Raw genomic sequence first — 20,148 nt, 5'->3', positions numbered from 1 at the left:
TTCCTGTTACGCAGGTGTCCCGCCAGAGCTGAGGATGACGGGTGCTGCTTGGGGTCCCTGCTGGTTAGCTCCAGCCCTGTCTGGTGGATTCGTTCTATGCAGATGCACATGCATCCACAGTGGACCCTACTGCTCCCACTCCTGCTACAGAGCCCATGCTCACCAGAGCCCGTTGAGTCTGGCTTTCCCCGCCACCCCTCAGCAGAGCTCTTGTAGAGCAATCAGTACTTGGAGCTGACCCCAGAGCAGATATCTCACTAAATAAACACTGATGTTTGTGTAGGGAAATGAGGTCATAAACCGGAGGCCACAAAGGCCATACAGAGGGGTCCTGAAAAACCCAGCTGCAGCAGTTAGCAGAGATTGGTCACACCCACACACTCTTTCTTTATCTCAGCTCCCCCCAGAGCCAGAAGGGCAGGAAGGCACTGCTGTTTCACCCACCCAGAGCTCCAGATGTGTGAACTACTGGAGGGAGGGCCTGGGGATGGAGCTCGGTGGGGAGAGTGTGCTTACTTAGCGTGCATGAAGAACTGGTTCCATCCTTAGCATCAAATACCTCAGATGTGCTAGAACACGCCCACAGCTCCAGCACTGTGGAGGGCGGAGGATCGGGCAGCCAAGACCATCCTTGGCTACAGGGTGGATTAGATGCTGGCCTGGGCTACATGAGATGTTGCCTCAGAAAAGAAGAAAAATAAAGAGTTCAAAGATAAGAGCTAGCTGTCAGGGAGACATTTTGCATCAAGGTGCTTGACTTTCAGGCAGAGAAGTGCTGAGAGGTGGGGTGCTGAGAGGTGGGGTGCTGAGAGGTGGGGTGCTGAGAGGTGGGGTGCTGGGAGGTGGGGTGCCAGAGCTCAAGATAGCCTCGGACTTGCTGCAGGCAAGTAGTGGGGCTAGAGACACAGCTGGGCTTGGGAAAAGGCCAGGAGAGACTCGCCAAGCTGAACAATCTTTCCAGGGGACCCGGGCACTGGCTACCATCTGGGGACGTGGAGTCCTGGTCTACAGTAGAAGCCACCCTTGGCTGCGCACTGCTGAGGGGAATCTTCTAGACAGTCAAATCCACGGGTGTGACTAGGCAAGGGGAGGGGGAGGAAGAGGAGGAAGATGTCTTCAGGAAAGCAGAGTCTGTAGGGATGGAGGACAGGCACGGCAGACTTGACAGCTCAGTCTTGCCGAGAGCTGTGTGGAATGTGGGTTGATCCTCCTGGGCTGAAATAAACCTTCTCTCAAAGGCAGTGCCCACTAGTGCGTGCCTGGGGAAGGTTCCCTCCTCAGCAGCTCTGTGCCTGTCCCTCACGGGATCCAGACAGTCCCTGTGGGCTGGGTTAGGCAGAGGAGGCAGGCCTCCCTTCTGGTAAAGGCCCCCATGCCTGCTTTCCTGTGCTAGGCTCCACAGCACTCCCAGCCTATCAACTTACCCTCTGCCTCCCTCCCCCACTCCTTTCTCTTCCTTTTCTGTGTGTGCAGGACGTGTGTGTCTATGGGTACACACTCAGGTATGAATACAGCCGTGCAAGTGACACGCACTGTTCCACACACAGTGTGCTACTCAGTTTTCCAGAATCTCAGAAAGAAGAAAAGGTTGGGGGCTGGGTCGATGGCTCAGTTGCTGAAGTGCCCGTCACTCAAGAATGAAGACCAGAGTTCGAGTCCCCGAACTCATTTACTAAAATAAAAGCAGTCGTGGTGGTGGACCCTTGTAATCCCGGTGTGTGGACTCCTGGGGCAGCTTAGCCTAATCTCGGGGTTCTGAGCATGAGAGGGAGGCTCTGATTCAAAAGCCAAGGTAGATGGTGATAGAGGAATTGACCTCTGGCTTGCACGTGGACATGGACATGCACACACACACACACACACACACGAACCCACTCACAGGTGAACACACACACACACACACACGAACCCACTCACACGTGAACACATACACACACACACTTTTAAAAAGTTTAGAAAGTCCGCAGGCACTGAGCCCTGTTGATTTGTGTCTGTGGTGGCCGAGGACTTCACATGGGACAAAGAGGAGGTGATGGGGCAGCTTCTTTACCTCATGGTGGCCAGGTCCCAATGTCCTTTCCAAGAGCAACACCAGCAATGACCCCTTCCTCTCACTGAGCTCCCCCCACTTCCCACAGCACCGGGGATGGGGGCCAAGCCTCGAACAGGGGCTTTGGGCAGCATTCTCATCTAGACCCAGACGACAGCACATGCCATACGCAACACCTCACGTATCTCACCCTCACGTGAGTCCTGCCAGCGCCGTGTGGTTCCTTTTCACATCACCGCGACAAGTCCCCCGACAGAGTGACGTGGGAAGGAAGGCTTGCGTCACGGTTTAAGGGTGCAGTCCTTCCTGGCGGGGAAGGTGTCTGAGGCAGCTGGGCACACTGCATCCAGTCAGGACCCCAGCCCATGCGAGGGTACCACCCACGCTGAGAGAGAGCGGGCCTTCTTAATTACTGAACCTAGAAACTCCCTCACAGACACAGCTAGAGGTTTTTCTCCTAGGAAATTCTACATACTGTCAAGCTGACGATGTTAACCATTACAAGGGTGCACACACATACACAGACACACAGACACACAGACACACACACACACGCACGCACGCACGCACGCGCGCGCGCACACACACACACACACACACACACACACACACACACGCACACACTGAGGCTCACCCTTAACTAGCCAGCCCCTGTTTCTAAGGAGAATCCACAGCAGGATCCACATCCCAGCCCTGCCCACTTCTGCCTCCATCCTGAGAGCGCAGAGTGGCAAACGTCCAACAGAACCTCATGGGGTAGGACAGGGATCAGAGCGTCACTTCCTGATACTGCAGGACATCCTGGCCAGAAGTCGGCCCCTGCAGCTGCTGGGAACCCGCCCCTCCCTCCCATGCAGCCCCACCTCTACGGGGCTACACCTTTGCTCCCACTGGCTTCTGCCCCCAGCTGACCCCATCACTGCTCCCCAAAACCAAGGCCAGGAAGCGCCTCTTACACGAGCAGCTGGTATCCACCAAGATCAAAGACCAGGCATCTTATCAGACAAGCTCCTCATTAAACTTTTACGGGCCAGATTCCATTATAAATGAGCTGTCCATCCCACGACACTGAGCATGTTTCTGGGCTGGGGATCTGGCATTCTCAGAGCAGGGGGAGATGGGGGGCAGGGATCACACTACCTGGAGTTCAAATCCCACCTGCGCCGCGGGGCTAGGAATGTGTTACAGCTTTATTTTGTGACGTCCCTGGAGTCACATGTGTTAAAGGCCTGGCTAACTGCTGAGGGGAGGGGAGGTCCTGGGAAGTGATTGGATCCTGGGGGCTCTGCTTTTCCTCAACAGATTAATGGACCATCAAGGAATTAACCCAGGGATAGATACATAACTGATGGCATTGGTGGGAGCTAGAGCCTGGTTTGAAGGAAGCAGGCCATTACAGGCATGCCTTTGGGGAGAGAGAGAGAGAGAGAGAGAGAGAGAGAGAGAGAGAGAGAGAGAGAGAGAGAGAGAGAGAGTTAGTTTTCGGGCATGTGCACAAGCATGTGAAGTCTGGAGGTCCACATCAGGAGGCTGCCTCAGTTACTCTCCACTTATTTCTTGAGACAGGGTTGCTCATTGAACCTAGAGCTTGCCAGGCTGGCTAGACTAGCTGGCTAGTGGGGCCCACGGATCTGCCTTCCTAGTACTAGGCTTGCTAGTGTGCACCACCACGACGTTTTTGTTTTTGTTTTTGGTTTTTTGAGACAGGGTTTCTCTGTGTCGTTTTGGAGCCCGTCCTGGGTCTCGCTCTGTAGACCAGGCTGGCCTCGAACTCACAGAGATCTGCCTGGCTCTGCCTCCCGAGTGCTGGGATTAAAGGTGTGTGCCACCACCGCCCTGCTCACAACTGACTTTTTAAAGTGGGTTCTAGGGGATTGAATTCAGGTCCTCAGCTTGCACACAGCCAACTGTAGCATTTCCTAATTCCACTTTGCCTCTCTCTCCTTCTTAATTCTCTCTGTTTCCTGGCTGCTGTGTGGCAGGCTGGATCTGTCACAGGATCCTGCCAAGAGTGGTCTCTCCTTCACCACAGGCTCATGACGATGGAGCCAGAGACCATGGACTGAAGCCAGAAACCCAAGTTTGAATAAATCTCTCAAGTTATGCTCTTGTTATCTACCACAATGAAGTCAAACACACCAGAAGGCATGCTAAGAAAGAGGCAGCCTGCCTCCAGAGTTCGAGTTTCCGTCTTACGAATGCAGAGTGACAGCATGACCACGTCTGCATGGTAGCAGGTCTTGATTTGGCTTCACACCTGGGCTGAGCAAAAGGTCTCTTCGTGCCGGAGAGTCCCTTATGGCTGTGCCACCCATCGACGGCAGACTGTCCACACAGCCTGTTCTAGGCTTCTACTCCCCCTCTGTCCGCTGACCAGTGGATAGGAGGAAGTAAGTTGTCAGCCATTGCGGGGGGGGGGGGGGGGAGAGAGAGAGAGAGAGAGAGAGAGAGAGAGAGAGAGAGAGAGCCAAAGACAGACAGAGCAACATGGCCGGGGGAAGTCATGTCAGGAAGGAGGATGGACAAGGCTCCTGGTAGGTGACCCTGAATCCATCTAGCTCCTCAGCCCAGGAAGCAGGCAGACACGCCCTTCCAAAGTCCCCTTCCACCGGGTTCTGAGATGGGGCGGACACATTTTCCTGGGGAGAAGACAGTTCTTCAAGACACACACACAAACTAACACAGTGCAAGCCACACACTGGGGTAGAGGGCCAAGAGCCCCGGAGAAATCAGCCACATTTATTCCTGCCCAGCTGCTGCCCTTGGCGAATGGCTGAGGACTGTCACAGTGCCCCAGATCACACTAGTAAGTCACAGGTGAGTGTTTATCAATGACCATGACCTTGGAAAAGCCATTTTCCTACCCCCCCAGATCAGAAAGTCGGCTAGCTGAGGACAGTCACAGCAAAGAAACGACCATCTTAAGTGACAGTGTACCGATTTGCGGGCTGACCTCTCCATTCGTATGCTCCCGCTGGGGAGAGGTGGGAACTCACATTTGCAAAATGGTTCCCTTGGGGGACTTTGGGTAAGGAGTCCCACCACCTGGCACTCCTTCTACTTCCTTAACACGCGAGCCAGTGTGTCGACTTTCTGCGAACAGAGAGCTAGACCCCAGGGCCATCTGTCCCCAGCTGGAGCCTTTCTGCCCTCCACGAAGACTACGAACTAAGTTTAACTCAGGACCAAGTGATCTGCAGGGAGCCGTTAGCTGTAGTCAGACATGGAATGTGGGGTGGTTGGAAGTCATGGAGGTCAGGCATGGTGCCGGACACGGGAGGACAGCAGGACACTGGTCTCTGAGGGGTCACAGTCTCTCCCCAGCGTGCCCTCCATGCCTTCTGCGAGCTGGGATGTGAATGAGTTCAGGCCAACCGGGGTCGGGGTGGGGCCTCAGCGGTGAGCGGGAGAGAACGGGCACAGGGGATTTTAACGCTCCCATTTCAGAGGTGGTATTGCTACCGTTGAATTGCTACCTGTGAATCCAGGAAGTCAGCCCACAGCTCCGGGCTTCTTTTCCTGCATATAAAAATAAATAAATAAAATAGGGAGGTCCCTAAACACCGACCTATGTAAACTAGGGATAAGCAGATCCCCAGGCCTCATCCTGGCTGGGCTGGCAAAATCAGAATATCTGACCCTGGGTTCTGAGCTTCTTTGGCTGGCATGGAGCTCAGCTGGTAGGTGGTGCCTGCCATACACCACGTCCTGGGTTCCATCCCTAGTGTGGCACCAATCGGGTGTGATGGTGCACATCTGTAATTTCCTCACTAGAGGGAGAAGCAGGAGGGTCAGACGCTCAGCATCATCCTCAGGTACAGAGCAAGGTTGAGGCTAGCCTAGGCTACATTAGACCCTCTGGAAAATAAACATCCCAGATTGCTCAGACTGGGACTTGCCACACTGAGCAGTTTCTCTAAATTCTTCTAGGCCAAAGGCAGTCCCAGCTGGCCGCCTCAGGAACCCCAGAGCAGAGTGGAGCTGGACTCACAAGGTGGACACCAGCGTCCTGAACCCTCACCATGGATTCCTTACCTTCCGCTCAAGGGCACAATGTGTGCCAGGAGAGCGGTTCTTCACTGGGGGACCAGCCCTGCCACACTGTCCCACATTCCCTCCGACACTCTGCAAAGCTGTTCTAAGAGCAGAGGCCCGGAGGGGAGCAAAGCGCTCCTTTCTTGCCGTGGCAATGGGCAGGGCAGACATTGCAGGTGGGGTTGTTTCCAGGCTCAGCTGGTTTTTTCCTCTCCTTCCTTTGGAATCTTGGGAGCACGTCCCCACTGGTGTCACAGAGAACCCCCGACCAACGTGTCCCCACCCCTTGTACTTTCCACAGACCCAAGACGTTGCACTACAAGTTCAGGGACAATACTGCCACACGCGAGCGACAGGAAGAAGTGTGACCTTTGCCAAAAGCAAGTTGGCGGGGAAGGGGTTTATTCGGCTTATGCTGCCATATCACAGTGTATCCAGAAAGGACAGGACTCAAGCAGGGCAGGAAGCTGGAGGCAGGAGCTGAGGCAGAGGCCGCAGAGGGATGCTGCTTACTACCCTGTTCCCCATGGCTTGCTCAACTCGCCTTCTTATAGAACCCAGGACCACCACCAGGGATGGCACCACCCATAATGGGCTGGGCCCTCCCCTACTGATCACTAATTAAGAAAATTCCCTATAGGCTTGGGTACAGCTGGATCTTTTGGAGGCATTTTCTCAATTGAGGTTCCCTCCTCTCGGATGACTTTAGCTGGTGGTGACATAAAATTAGCTAGCATAGGACCCCCAGGCAGTTCTCACCATGTTTTTCATCCATGACTATCTCCTAGGTCCCCTGATACATTTGCCCATCATCCCTGCTCCTGAGGCCATCGAGGGACAGATGTTCAAAGTCTCTGAGGACTCCCCCCTCCCTTAGTCCCATTTCTGACCTGCCTGTGCCCCAGCCCTGGCTAGCCTCCCCTTCTAAAGACACACCACATCTGTCCTCCCGCCTGTAATAAAGCCTCTTCTGGACAGGTACATGGAGACCCACAGTAACAATAACCTCCAAGTCTACCCTATAGACTTCCTGCTCCATCCTGACTCAGTGGTTGGTGAGACGGCCCAGTCAGGAAAGTGTTGTTCACCTTCGAGCATAAGGACCCGAGCTGGACCATGTTCAACAAAAAAGGGGTGGTGGCGACACACACCATTGGGAGGCAGAGGCGGCAGACCTCAGAATTCAAGGCCAGCCAGGGTTATGTAACCAGACCCTGCCTCAGTCTCCCACTCCCCCATCCAGAAAAGCTGAGGAGCCAGTGAGATGACTCAGTGGACAAAGTGCTTACTGAGTGAACATGAGTACTGACTTTGGATTCCCCAGTACCCACATACAATCTGGAGGTGGTGGCAAGTGCCTGTAAGCCCAATGTTGGGATGGAAACAGGCAGGTCCTAGAAACTTGCTGGCCGGCCAGCCTAGCTGAAATGGTGAACTCCAGGTTCAGTAAGAGACTGTGTGCCTTAAAAGAATAAGATGATGATGATGGTGGTGATGGTGGTGGTGGTGGTGATGATGGTGATGATAGTGGTGGTGGTAGTGATGGTGGTGGTGGTGGTGGTGGTGGTGGTGGTGGTGGTGGTGGTGATGGTGGTGTTGGTGGTGATGGTGGTGGTGATGATGGTGGTGATGATGATGGTGGTGGTGGTGATAATGGTGGTGGTGGTGATGATGATGATGATGATGGTGGTGATGGTGGTGGTGGTGGTGATGATGGTGGTGGTGGTGGTGGTGGTGGTGATGGTGGTGGTGGTGGTGATGGTGGTGGTGGTGATAATGGTGGTGGTGATGGTAATGATGATGGTGGTGGTGGTGGTGGTGGTGATGATGATGGTGATGGTGGTGGTGGTGGTGGTGATGGTGGTGGTGGTGGTGGTGGTGGTGGTGGTGGTGGTGGTGATGATGGTGGTGGTGGTGATGATGATGATGATGGTGTACAGAGCCATAGAGGAGGATAACTCATGGGGTGCATTTTTAATCCCAGTGTTGCAGGGGACAGACAGACAGAACTTCAGGGCTCATTGGGCAGCCATATTAGCCTATTGGGGTACTCCAGGCCAATGAGATACTCCATCTTAAAAGGCAAGCACTTGAGGAACAGCAGCAGAGGTTGCTCTCTGGCTCCACTCCTCTGCCTGAGCCACCACAGCCACACAAATCAGTGGGCTTGTGGCTGTTAGAAAACGACCACTCAGTGGATTCCACTATTAAGATCATCTCAGTGAAAGGTCTTGGGTTTGACATTCAATGGGGGTACTAAGGTGGATTGTTGTTTTGGTAAGAGTTTATTAGAAGAATTATTAGCACCATGGACAGACAGACAGACAGACAGACAGCAGCAAGATAAAAGCTCTGAGGAGTGTTCAGGACTAAAAGGCAGACAGTGGAGGTCCTTTCTTATAGGTCTCAGAAGAAGGGGGAAGTCTTCTGTCGAGTAATTGATGGGTGGTCCACCGTGTGGACCTGCATTTGGGGAGGAGGTATGCAATTCCAAGCATGTGGCTGAAGTGGAGAGGAGGGGCACATCTAGCTGAAGTGTACCCACTGTTCCCACAGCCCTCTGATGTCCCAGAGTCTGGCTACCTGAGGCCTGTGAACTTCCTTGGGGATCTGAGAACGGCACCTGCCATTTCCTGGAATCGTAGCACTTGGGGGAGTCTATAAGGGATGGGCTTGCAGATCTGCAGACAGACTCTTGGTGGGGGGTTGCCATTTCCTTCACAGCAGCTGTGAGAGGAGACAACTGTAGGTCAGCAGGGCTTCGTCAGCCTCTAGTCCGAAACCTAACATTCAGTAGATACGCTCACTTCACAAATGAGAAAAATGAGGCTGGTGGGTTCGCGTGGACCACCTCTTCCTCACTGGCAGGCAGCCTGGCAGAGCTGAGATGACAGAAAGTCCCTGAGTATGACTGAGGCCGTCCTATGGGCATATGGAATGCCGGGGATCACTAGACTCAGAGCCTGCGCATTGGGATCCTCCACTCCTGGGAGTTATCAGGGTCCTAAGAGCCACACGCAGGGGTCTGAGTGTTCAAGCAGTGTGGGGCAAGAGCAGGCCGAGCAGAGCAGCACGTGTACCCAGCAGCAAGCTAAGGCCTTGGGACTCCAAGAGGCAGGCCGGGGCTGAGCCTCTGCTGAGAGGAGATGACATGGTACCTCGTTTGCAGTGTGCGGCTTGTGTAATTAGACATATTGGTGGTAGCAAGCAGGCTCCAGCACAAGCTTGATGGATTGGGGACTCCGCCAGGCTCGGACCACATTAATCACAGAAACCCGAAGTATGGGATCATTTTTCTTACAGGCTTTGTCTAGTTCTCACCTGGGACCTAGGGAGTAGGAGAACGAGGAGGTGTGCCTTCCAGAGCCTGAGGCCAGCCCCTTCTAAGCCTTCTTGGTGGAAACCAGCTATCCTGAGGTTATCAAGGAGCGTCTGAGGCCTGCCCTGGCAGGTCACAGGTCCAAGAACTCTATACTGCCTCCTGGCAGTGGGGTTGATAGGAGAGATCCTCCTGGGCTATGTCCCAGAGTCCAGTCTCCTAAACCCCACAGAAGTGCATGGGCTACCTCCCAGCCTCTGCACCAGGGCTTGGTGATATCATATGATGAAGCACTAGCCCCTAAGAAGAAGGCATGCATATTAATTTATGGAGCCCGTCAATGTCATCTGCATCAAAGTTGTGACTTGGGGAAGGATGCCAGGATGTAGAGATGATCCTGGACCCAGCTGGATCATCTCTAAAAGCAACAGCAAGTGTCTCTGATGAAAAAGAAATCCAGAAAGAAAACTGTAGCAGTAGATAAGAGCCATGTGAGGGCGGGTGCAGGGGAAAGGTGGTATGGTGTGAGGTTGGGATCGCAGGCTTCCAGAAAGGGTGGAAGACAAAGGCACGTGTTCCCTCCAGAACTGTATGAGAATACATTTGGGTTGTGTTAAGCTGCTGAGGTGGTCATTTGTTATAGCCACAGGAAATGAGCACACACCCCTCATGTGTTCAGTCTGCTGCAAAGCTCATGGAAGCCAGTGAGCAACAGGGTAATTTCCACGGCTAAGGGGATAGGGAGATGGCTCAGTGGCTAGGAGCACTTTCTGAATAAGATGTGGACCGTGTTCTAATCCCCAGCACCCACTTAGAAAACTGGGCATGGCCGTGGATCTGTAAGTCAGTGCTGGGGCGGGGGGCAGAGACAAGAGGATACTGAGGATTGCTGGCTGCCAACATAGCTTTAGGTTCAGGGAGAAACCCTGTCTCTAGGGAGTAAGGACTGTGGCAGCAAAGAGCATCTGATGTCCTCCTCTGGCCTCCGCTTGTGTGCGCGTGCGTGCGTGAGTGTGCTCACGCATGCACGCGCACACACACACACACAAAGTCGTTTACTCAGTGTGAGATTCTGTACTGGATCATGAACAAAGAAACACAGACTTAAGGGAAAACTCTCCATATTTGTATCAGGTGTGTGTGTTAGTTCACCGTATTGGTACTGGATGACATAGGATGTTAATGTCTGAAGAGCCTGTGGTTTATCTTGTCTAATTTTTACAACTTTTGCAAGCTTGAATTTACTCCAAGCATGAAAACTTAATGCTTATTTGCTGGTCATGGAGTATGGTGCGTTATCTATGTATATGGGTGCGTGCCTGCCATGGCACACACGTGGAGGGTGGAGGACCCTTGGGGAGCTGGTTTTCTCCTTCTGCCTTTACGTGGGTTCTGGGGTTGAACCCGGGTCGCCAGGCTTGCACCGCAATCCCTTCCGCTCACTGAGCCATCTCGTCACAACGCGACATTAGACGTATAATTTGTTTGAAAAGGAAACCAAAGTCGGGTTGGCTGTCTAGTAGGCGGTAGGTGTCCTGACACCGGTATCACTGGGTATGTGTGTGTGGGGGGGTTGCGGCTGGCTGGGATGCGGCAAAGCCACAATGCTTTGACCATCTGAGCACACAGCCATGCCGACCGATTTTACTCTAGTGGGAGATGGCAGTCTCACAGGTGGGGCGCCAGCAGGGACTTCCTACTCAGCACTCTGTGTACCTACCACGCACCTGTCCTTGTAGGCACAGCCCCGAGGGAGGCTCAGGGGCTATGTGGAGCATGTGTGAGGACAGCTTAGTCTGCTCTGGCAATGGTGCTGGAATCCCGAGCAGGGCCCCATTCAGAGTGGGGGCATCGGGTTCTCCTCAGGAGGTGGCTCTGAAGCTGAGGAGGTTCTAGAGGGTGGGTAGGCAACAGGAGCCTGTCATAAAGACAGGTGACAGAGATTGTGAACCAGCACCCCAGACAGCAACTTGTTGTGGGCAAATGGCCAGAGGAGAGTGGGAGGGGATGAGGACAGGCATAGGGACTCACTTTCCAAGCATGGGGGGCTGTGGAGAGGCTGAGTGCAGGGAAATGGCCAACGCCTAGACTAGACCTCCGTGATGATTAATGTTGACGATCAACTTGGCATCGAGAACCACACAGGAGACATGCACACACCTGTAAGGACTTCCCAGATTAGGTTATTTGGGGGAAGACCCAACCTAACTGTGGGTGGCACTATTACATGGGCTGGGGTCCCACACTGAAAAAAAAAAAAGGAGAAAGCCCACCGAGCCCTGGAATTCACGTCTCCCCGCTTCCTGAATGTGGATGTCATGTGAGCAGATGCCTCGACTTCTGCACCATGGTGGATGTATCTTCAAAACATGGACCAAACTACACTTTCTCTCTTCATGTTGCTCAGGCGCCTTGTCACTGAGTGTGAGAAGGAACTGGGTCTCTCCTCTGGGAGGAGAACGGTGGTGTAGGAGGTGGAGGGACTGAGAAAGGACCAAACGCCAAGAGAATGAACGTCAGCCAGGGGCCAGGGGTCCCGGGGGTCCTGGGTGGAAATGCCCAGTCACACCAAGGTGTTGCCTTTCTCCTGGGGGGCCTCTCGGTGGGAGGCAGGAAGAGACCCCGAGGCATCACTCTGAGCTTGTTTTAAAGAGTAGGGAACACACAATGCCCCAGGACACCTGAGTTAGCAAGGGGGACTCCAACCCACAACGCCAGGGCAGTCTACATGTAAGGTTACGTTCCTGACTTGGGTGCGGGGTACCGTATGGGTGACGTGGCTCCAATCATGTAGGGACCAACCAGGCAGCCTAGAGCCAGAGGCCACGGTGATGGCACGTGACACAAGCTTGCCACTCAGAAGAAACCAGGAGGTGGCTCGTAGGCGCGCATCACCTGCTCACGGGCGCACAGTCACGGCACTTTGGTGACCTCAAGGACGGAGGCGGGTGGCTGCACCCCAGGAGCAGCAGATGGAAGCCAGCACTTACCCGTGTACACCGTGGACTGAGTGAGGATCGTAATGGTACCGTCCCTCTTGGTGCCGCATGTCAATCGGCAAAGGCGCGTGGAAAGGCGGCAGGAGCTGCTGAGGAACTGTGGAGAGGGAGGGAGAGAGAGAGAAGACTTCAAAAACTTTCCCCCTCCCTGGAAAAACAATTTTCAAAAGGCTTTAAGCTCCATGAATTCCTGAGCCAGAGTGGTCAGGACAAGGGACTCCGCCATGGCTGCACTATCACGCAGCCACGAAGGGGGATGAATAAATAATCAAAGCCAGCCTGAGAATCCTACATCTTCCACATAAAAGATCCCCAGCCGCGCTCTTGACAAAGACAAGCAGCTCAGCGCTCTTTGAACTTGGGGAACCCAGCCTGGCCGCAAATCAGGGCTGACAGCGCTGACAGGCTCCGACTCCTGCCAGCTTCTGCCCACCCCGGCTCGGCTGCGTGTGGCTTCAGTCAGGTACCGGCCTCAGATCCACTGTGTGCACGGGCTGCATGTATTTACCTAGAACCATCTGTGCAGTGAGGCCAGGCCTGGCTTGGGGGCCTCGGCTTAGATAGCTAACTCTCTGCTCTTGGCGTGTGTGCACATGTGTGCGCATGTGCGTGTGCGCGTGCATGCACACACATGTGTTTACATGCATGTGGAGACCAGAGGATGACTTCAAGTGTTGTCTTTGGTGCTATCCACACTGTTTTATAAGACAAGGTCTCTCACCAGGACTTGGGCTCGCTGATTCAGCTAGGCTGGCTGGCTAGTGAGTCCCAAGGATCCACCTGCCCCTGCCTCCCCGGTGCTGGGCTAGCAAGCACATGTCACCGGGCCAGGCTTCTGGCACGCGTGTGGGGATTACGTTATCATTCTTGCACAGGAAGTTCTTTGCTATTGCTGTGCCCCAAACAATGGTAAATTTAACTCTTTTTATCACACTATCATAGGGGAGAATTTTCTAGTGTTTACACTAGTAACAGAATCAGTTTACGAAGACTAGTCTTATTTCAGTGCGTCTGTCGAGACCCACCGCTCTGTCAGCAGCCCTGATGATGTGGGCGATGCGCAGTCACCCAGCCCCGCTTGCCTGAGCCAGTGGCCTTCTGACTGAGGGGGAATCGTCCACAGAGGAATGAGGAATGCTCCAGTCCTTAGCCTTTCCCAGCCTACTTGTTAAAAGGCCCTGTTTTCCTAAAGCCTATAATTATGTGTGCCTCTGGGGCACCCAGGCATTTTCTTTCAATAAGCAAAGAGCATCCTGCAATTATCACGATGATTTGTTGAGCACAGGCCAAGTGCAGACAGGGGCTGACTCAGCTCCAAGCTGACACACACGTGTTGGTGTTTTCAGTTCTGGAGGCTCCCGCCAGCGTGCATGGGTTGATAATTAACCTTAAGAGTGGAGAGTGGGGTGATACCTTAGTGGACCCAAATTCAAAGCCGGAACCCACATGAAAAGCCGGGCGAGGTGGTGCACACTCGTAAACCCAGCTCCGAGGAGAAGGAGACAGGAGGATCCCTGAGGCTTTTGGGCCAGACAGCCCAGCCCTCGTGTCGGGTCCCGGGTCCTAGTGAGAGACTGTGTCTCAAAAAACAAGATGGATGGCACCCCAGGAATGAACAGAGACTAGTCTCTGGCCTCCACATGCATGTGCATATGTGAACATGCACCCATACAACACACGCACCTCACATACGTGAACATGCTCACAAACATCTACTGTTTTCAACATTGTAAGGAGATAGTCGAGAGGCATCACGCTCACACTGTGCGGCTCTCACCACCTCTGCCTACGGAACTTTCCAACATGTTAAAGGGAACCGTCCCCAGTGAACACTAACAGTCCACTGGTCCCTGTCCCCGACAACAGTGGTCCTGCAGTCAGTCTTTGGGAAAACGGTAACACTTTTGTCAGGACAGCACTGGCCCTTTTGTGTCTGGCTTGATCCACTCCGCATATGTCCATGGGATTCGTCAAAGTGTAGAATGGGCTGTAATTTCTCCCCCGTTAAGGCTGAATGCTATTCCATTGTATGGATATACCACATTTTGTTTGTCTGTTAAACTGGTGGTAGACATTTGGATTTAATGCTATCAGTTTCTGGGGAAGTGGGAGACAGAGTCTCACGCTGCAGTCTAAGCTGGCCTTGAATGCATGACAATCCTCCCTCTGAAGATTGTCAACCTTCTGAGCATTGACAATCTTACAAATTATAGAATTTATTATTTTAAGATTTATAATCTTAAAATTACAGCATGAGCTACCCAACTGGCTTTAATGTGAAGAATTCTAGACGAGAGGAAACGTTTCCCTTGAATTAAAACAAAAATTACTAATTGTGTGTGTGTGTGTGAATGTAAGCTGCATGTATATGCTTCCCATAGAGGCCAGAAGTGGACGTTAGATCTCCCAGAGCTAGAGCCACACACAGGCCATCTGATACAGGTACTGAGACCTGGACTCAGGCCCTCTGAGAGAGAAGGAAGTGTATTAACCACTGAGCCATCTTTCCAGGCCTCTCCTGAAATTTTAACTTTTCTCTTCACTGTCCCACACTTGGGGTGCTCTCCACTAGGGACTAGGCAAACAGAAACCACATCGCTCCGGCAAGCCAGGCTCAGGGAGGAGCCAGCGGTGGACAACAGGCAGGCACCGGAGCCAGCCTGACTCTGGTCTCTTAAGCTGTGAAGAAGCAGATGGCCACCCTTTCCTGAGTTCCCCACCTCTGGACAGGCAAGCATAGGCATATGGCTGTGACTCTAAACTGTGATGGAATGGCCAGGCACTTTGGAGGCTGGTGACCTCTGGGAACCAGAATCCTGCCAGTTCTGGGGACTTGGGTGAGTTTCCACACGCAGTCTCCACCTGCCTGTCTGGAGGTCAGACCAATGACTATGTGCGGATGCTCTAAGGACCAAAGGGAAAGTGCAGATGGCTCAGCCTGTGAAGCCTGAGTTCCGCCTCCCAGAGTGCATGTTTTTGCTTTGTTTTGTTTTTTTAAGCTGGGGTTGGGGGATGCTTACAAGGAGGCTCAGTGGTTAAGAGCAGTGGCTTTTCTTGCAGAGGACCTGGGTTTGGTTCCCAGCACCCACGTGACTGCTCACAACCATCTGTAACTCCACTTTCAGGGGATCAACCCCCCTCTTCCGGTCTCTGCAGGCACGAAGCATGCACACAGTGCACAGACATACATGCAGGCAGTGTGAAACACTCACACACATTAGAACAGGAAAGGCTGGGAGTGGTGGTGCACCCTTGTCATCCCAGAGCTGGGGAGGCAGAGACAGGCGGATCCCCGGGGCTACTAGTCCGCCACCTCGCCTCCTTGGCAAGTTCGAGGCCAGTGAGACATCCTGTGTCAAATAAAATGGGCCGCAACCGAGAACAATGGCTGAGACTGCCCTTGGCTTCCACAGGTGTGTGAGGACATGCTTAGGCAGAGTCTGCGCATTTAGCCAGCATGTGACAGCTGCTATTGACCGGTAATACACACTGATAGCTGAAACCTTCAAAGTCCGTAATCAAACAAGGAACCTACTGGCTGCAGCGAAGGCACTGGCTGCTCCCTTTCGGCAACTCCCGGGGTGGGGGTGGGGGTGGCGGCTGGGGAGAGCTAGCAGTGGCCTGCCTACAGAGCTGTCTACATCCCAGGGCCCAGCAGATGCGGAGGCCACCTTTCTAAATGTACAGGCATCTGTCTTCTTTTCGTCTCAGTGCCGGAGATGGAAGCCAGGGCCTCACACACACGCCTGGCAAGCACTCGAGTGCCCAGCGACATCCCCTGCCCAGGAAAGTGCCTTTGCAAAGCAACATAAAGAAAGGCTAGGGGTGGTGGGTGGCTGTGAGCAGGACAGACAGAGCTTCTGTGGACAGACACTGGCTCGTGTCTATGGCCTTCTGTGTCACCACACATAGTTCACTGGTCCAGGGGTCACTGGAGCCCTGCTATAACAGGACAGCACACATTGGTTCAAACTCAGGTTTCCACTCAGAGGTTCCCCCCCATCCCCCACCCCCCACCCCGCAGCCGCCATGCAGTCTTTGGAGAGCAACTTTTCATGCTGATAAGTGAAGGGATGAAGATTGGCATCAGTTCACCTGAAGTCTTGGACATTTCAGCTCAGTGTGGGTCATCCCCTCATGCTCCTGATGGAAATGCTCCAGAAATAAATGCTTGCCCAATAAATGAGGAAGTTTTGCAGTATCGCCCTCCCACCCCCCACGCCCCACCAGAGGCTGCAAGCAGCAGCCAAGGAACACAAAGAGAAATGAAGAAAAAAGGAGCTGCCTTTGGGCTGGGGAGACGACTTATCAGGTAAGCAAGCATGAGGACTGACCGGAGTTCCAATTCCTGGCGCCTGTGTAAAGAGCTGGGCATGGACACTTGCAATCCAGTGCTGGAGGGAACAGGGGCGAAAGCTACTAGCGCTCACTAGTTGTCACCCTAGCTCCAGGTTCAGTGGGAAACCCTGTCCAAAGGAGTAAGGTGGAGAGTGAGAGAGGAAGACACGGATGTCCTGCTCTGGGTTTTGCAAACGTATGTGCACCTGCACACACATACACATGCGCTAGACATACATACACCTCTTCACCGATATATATTCACACACACTTAGATCCACATACCCCCCCCCAAAAAAAAAAGAAAGAAAGAAAAAAGAAAAAGCCGTCTTCAGCTGGCATATTGAATCTGATCATTCCACACAATGTTTTCATTGTGTTTTTTTTGTTTTTTTTTTTAAGAAAAAAAAAAAGAAATCTAAATTAAATCATGTCCTTCCAGCAGAAAGGAGACACATGCACACGCATGCGTGCAAACACACAGGCACACCCCCCCCCCATATGCCATTTCAAAGAAATGTCTCTCTTTTCAAGTTTCTGAGGAAGGAGCTCAAAGCGGGGAGTGTTCAGTGGCCACGCCCTGTCCCCCGGAAAAATGCACATTTTGCACATTTGTTTTTGATCTTGCACAGAAAGACCTTGAGGGGGTGGAGCGGAGGCGACTGTCACTAAAAGTCCAGACTTTTTGTATACGAACTCCAACACCAAATGCTCCTTGGCTGGTAGGGTCTGGTGAGGAGACATTTGTGTGACAGGGTCCTCAGGTAATGGCCTTGCTGTGTGCAGGGAAGACGTTGGAAGGAGGCAGAGGGTCCTTCTCTGGAAGCTGAGCTCAAGTTAAGGCCTCGTGACAACCACAGTGGGGAAGGAAGTGGGGTCCTCACAGGAAGAACTCAGAACACCTGGGTCATGACAACATGACTGGAAATCGTGTCAGCCGCTAGAAGGTTCTGAGATAAGTCACATGTGGCATGTAGACGCTGCCCAGAGAGGGGGACAAGAGACTTCCCAGTGGTCACGACCCACAGACAGTGCACTGTGCACTAACTAGACTGAAGTCGCCTCAGCCTTCCAGGCTGTCCATTGCCAGAGAATAGGGGGTCTCCAGAGCTTTCTGCCTCTTCAGTTACGACGACAAGATGGAATTAGCTCGGAGGACACGTGTCCTGTGTGCTGGGACCAGAGAAGCGAGTTTCTTTGAGAAGCCCTGTTGCCTGGGTACTGACAAGAGCTTGTGCACAACAAAGGTGATGCTCTGATGGCTCTTCTTTGTCAATGTGATGTAGAGTCACCATGGATAAACTCCTGGGTGGAGCTACAACGCTGTTTCCAGAAAGGTTTGTCTGAGCAGGGAAGACCTGCCCTGAGTGTGGGAAAGTATTAGTTTCTTTTCTGCTGCTTTAATAAACACCATGAGCAATGCCATGTCTAGACGGAAGGATTTATTTGGTTTACAGTTCCAGAGGGCTGTCTGTTGGGAGACATGGAAGCCAAGTGGTACACACAGCAGTTGGAACAGAAGCTGAGAGTCCACATTTTAAACAGAAAACACAAAGCAGAGAGAGAAAACTCAAAATGGTGCGAATCTTTAAACTCTCAAAGCCCACGTCCAGTGACATAGTCTCTTAAGAAGGCCACAACTTCCCCAACTCCCAAACTGTACCACATCACCAACTGGGGACCAAGTACTCAAAGGCACAAACCATGGGGGGTGGAGATCTCATTCAAATCACTGCAGATGGGCTACGGTTCTGAACTGAACAAAATGGAGAAAGCAAGTCGAGCGACAGAATTCATCTCTTTCTGCTTCCCAAGGGCAGATGCAAAGTGACCAGACGCCTACATCCGCTCCTGTGCCTTCCCATCGTGATGGACCAGACGTCTATGTCCGCTCCCGAGCCTTCCCACCGTGATGGACCAGACGTTCATATTCCTGCTCCTGTGCCTTCCCACCACAATGAGCTGTGATCCAGGCCCTTTCCTAGAGAATGTACTTAAATCCTTTTCCTCGAGTTGCATTGTTGGGTATTTTGCCCCAGCAACAAGAAAAATAAGTAATAGGACAGGTCTATGTTGTGGTAAGGCTCAAGTACTTATAAATGTAGCCTGCAGGGCAACCAGGCCAAGGAAGGGCAGCTGGCTGAAGCTGAGCGGCCAGTGTTGTGCTGGCCTCCGTGACCAAGGATCAAGAAAGCAAGTGTGGGGGCCTTGCTTCTGGGTCTTCTGCCCTTAGGTTGTCGCTGGGGGACCAAAACATCCAAGAATGAGTGGTGCTGATGCTGGGAGCCCATAGTGTGTGTGTGTGTGTGTGTGTGTGTGTGTGTGTGTGTGTGTGTGTGTGTATGTGTGTGTCTTGGGAGCATCCAAGAGGGAGAAGCTCTTTTGGAGAAGTGGCTAGCTCTCTGGAGCCTCCAGGGAACCCCATGTCAGGAGACCAGATCTCCCGTTCCCTGCCACACTCCATAGTCACTAGAACAATGGTATACCTCCAGAGCCTTCAGGCCAGGATGCTGCACCTCTGTGGAGGACACTACTGATGCTCACCCATCATGCACTTTGGGGATGACCACTCTGTTGTGGGCACCCTGAAGCTGGAGCCAGCTCTGACCTGAAATGAAGGGATTCCACAGTCCCTTCTGGGAAGGACTTCCATTTTCTCTCTCAGTTTAGAAGAGTCTGTTTGGACTTTTCTGATTAGTGAATAATGAAGCATGTTCCTTCAGCTTAGAACTTCCCCTGTTCCCAGCTCAGCTGGGAAAACACTTGCCTTGTATGAGTGAGGACACAAATTTCACTCCCAGAACCCAGGCAGTGGCGAGCACTTGTCTTTCCAGTGCTGGGGAGATGAGGACAGGTAGACACTGGGAGTCATTAGCCAGCCAGTCGAGGCTAATTGGTGAGCTCCAGACTAATGAGAGACCTTGTCTCAAAGGAGGTGGACAGTGTTCCTGAGGGTGACATTTGAGGTTGTCCTCTGGCCTGTAGGAACATACACACAGGTGTGTGATGGGTGATGTCATTCTGTATGCTGTGAAAATGTGTTGCTCTGGTTGGTTGGTAAATAAAGCTGTTTGGCCAATGGTGAGGCAGAATAAGGTTAGGTGGGACATTCTAAAGAGAGAGAGAGAGAGGAAGAGGACAGAGCAGGGGAGACACTGTCAGCTGCTGCCAGAAGAAGGAATATGTAAAAATACTGGTAAGCCATGTGGCAAAGTATAGATTTATAGAAATGGGTTAATTTAAGATATAAGAACTAGGTAACAAGGAGACTGCCATAGCCATAGTTTAAAAATAATATTAACCTGTGTATGTTTATTTGGGTCTGAGCGGCTGCAGGACTGGTGGGTGAGAGAGATTTGTCCTGATTGTGGGCCAGGAGGGACATAGGAAAGCTTCCAGCTACCGGT

General features: G+C 52.7%; 1 protein-coding gene across 1 annotated transcript in view; it reads right to left on the bottom strand.

Annotated features, from left to right (window-relative positions):
- Gli2 (GLI family zinc finger 2) overlaps nucleotides 1-20,148 on the bottom strand; it is a 237,589-nt gene that overhangs the window by 45,687 nt on the left and 171,754 nt on the right. The window contains exon 3 of the mRNA XM_028879813.2: nucleotides 12,395-12,500. Within this exon, the coding sequence (XP_028735646.1) occupies nucleotides 12,395-12,453 (59 nt within the window). The 5' untranslated portion in view covers nucleotides 12,454-12,500. The remainder of the gene's footprint in view (nucleotides 1-12,394; nucleotides 12,501-20,148) is intronic.

This window comes from Peromyscus leucopus, chromosome 15 (genome assembly GCF_004664715.2).
Source record: "Peromyscus leucopus breed LL Stock chromosome 15, UCI_PerLeu_2.1, whole genome shotgun sequence".
Lineage (NCBI taxonomy): Eukaryota > Metazoa > Chordata > Mammalia > Rodentia > Cricetidae > Peromyscus > Peromyscus leucopus.
This window is presented reverse-complemented; position numbering and strand designations above follow the sequence as displayed.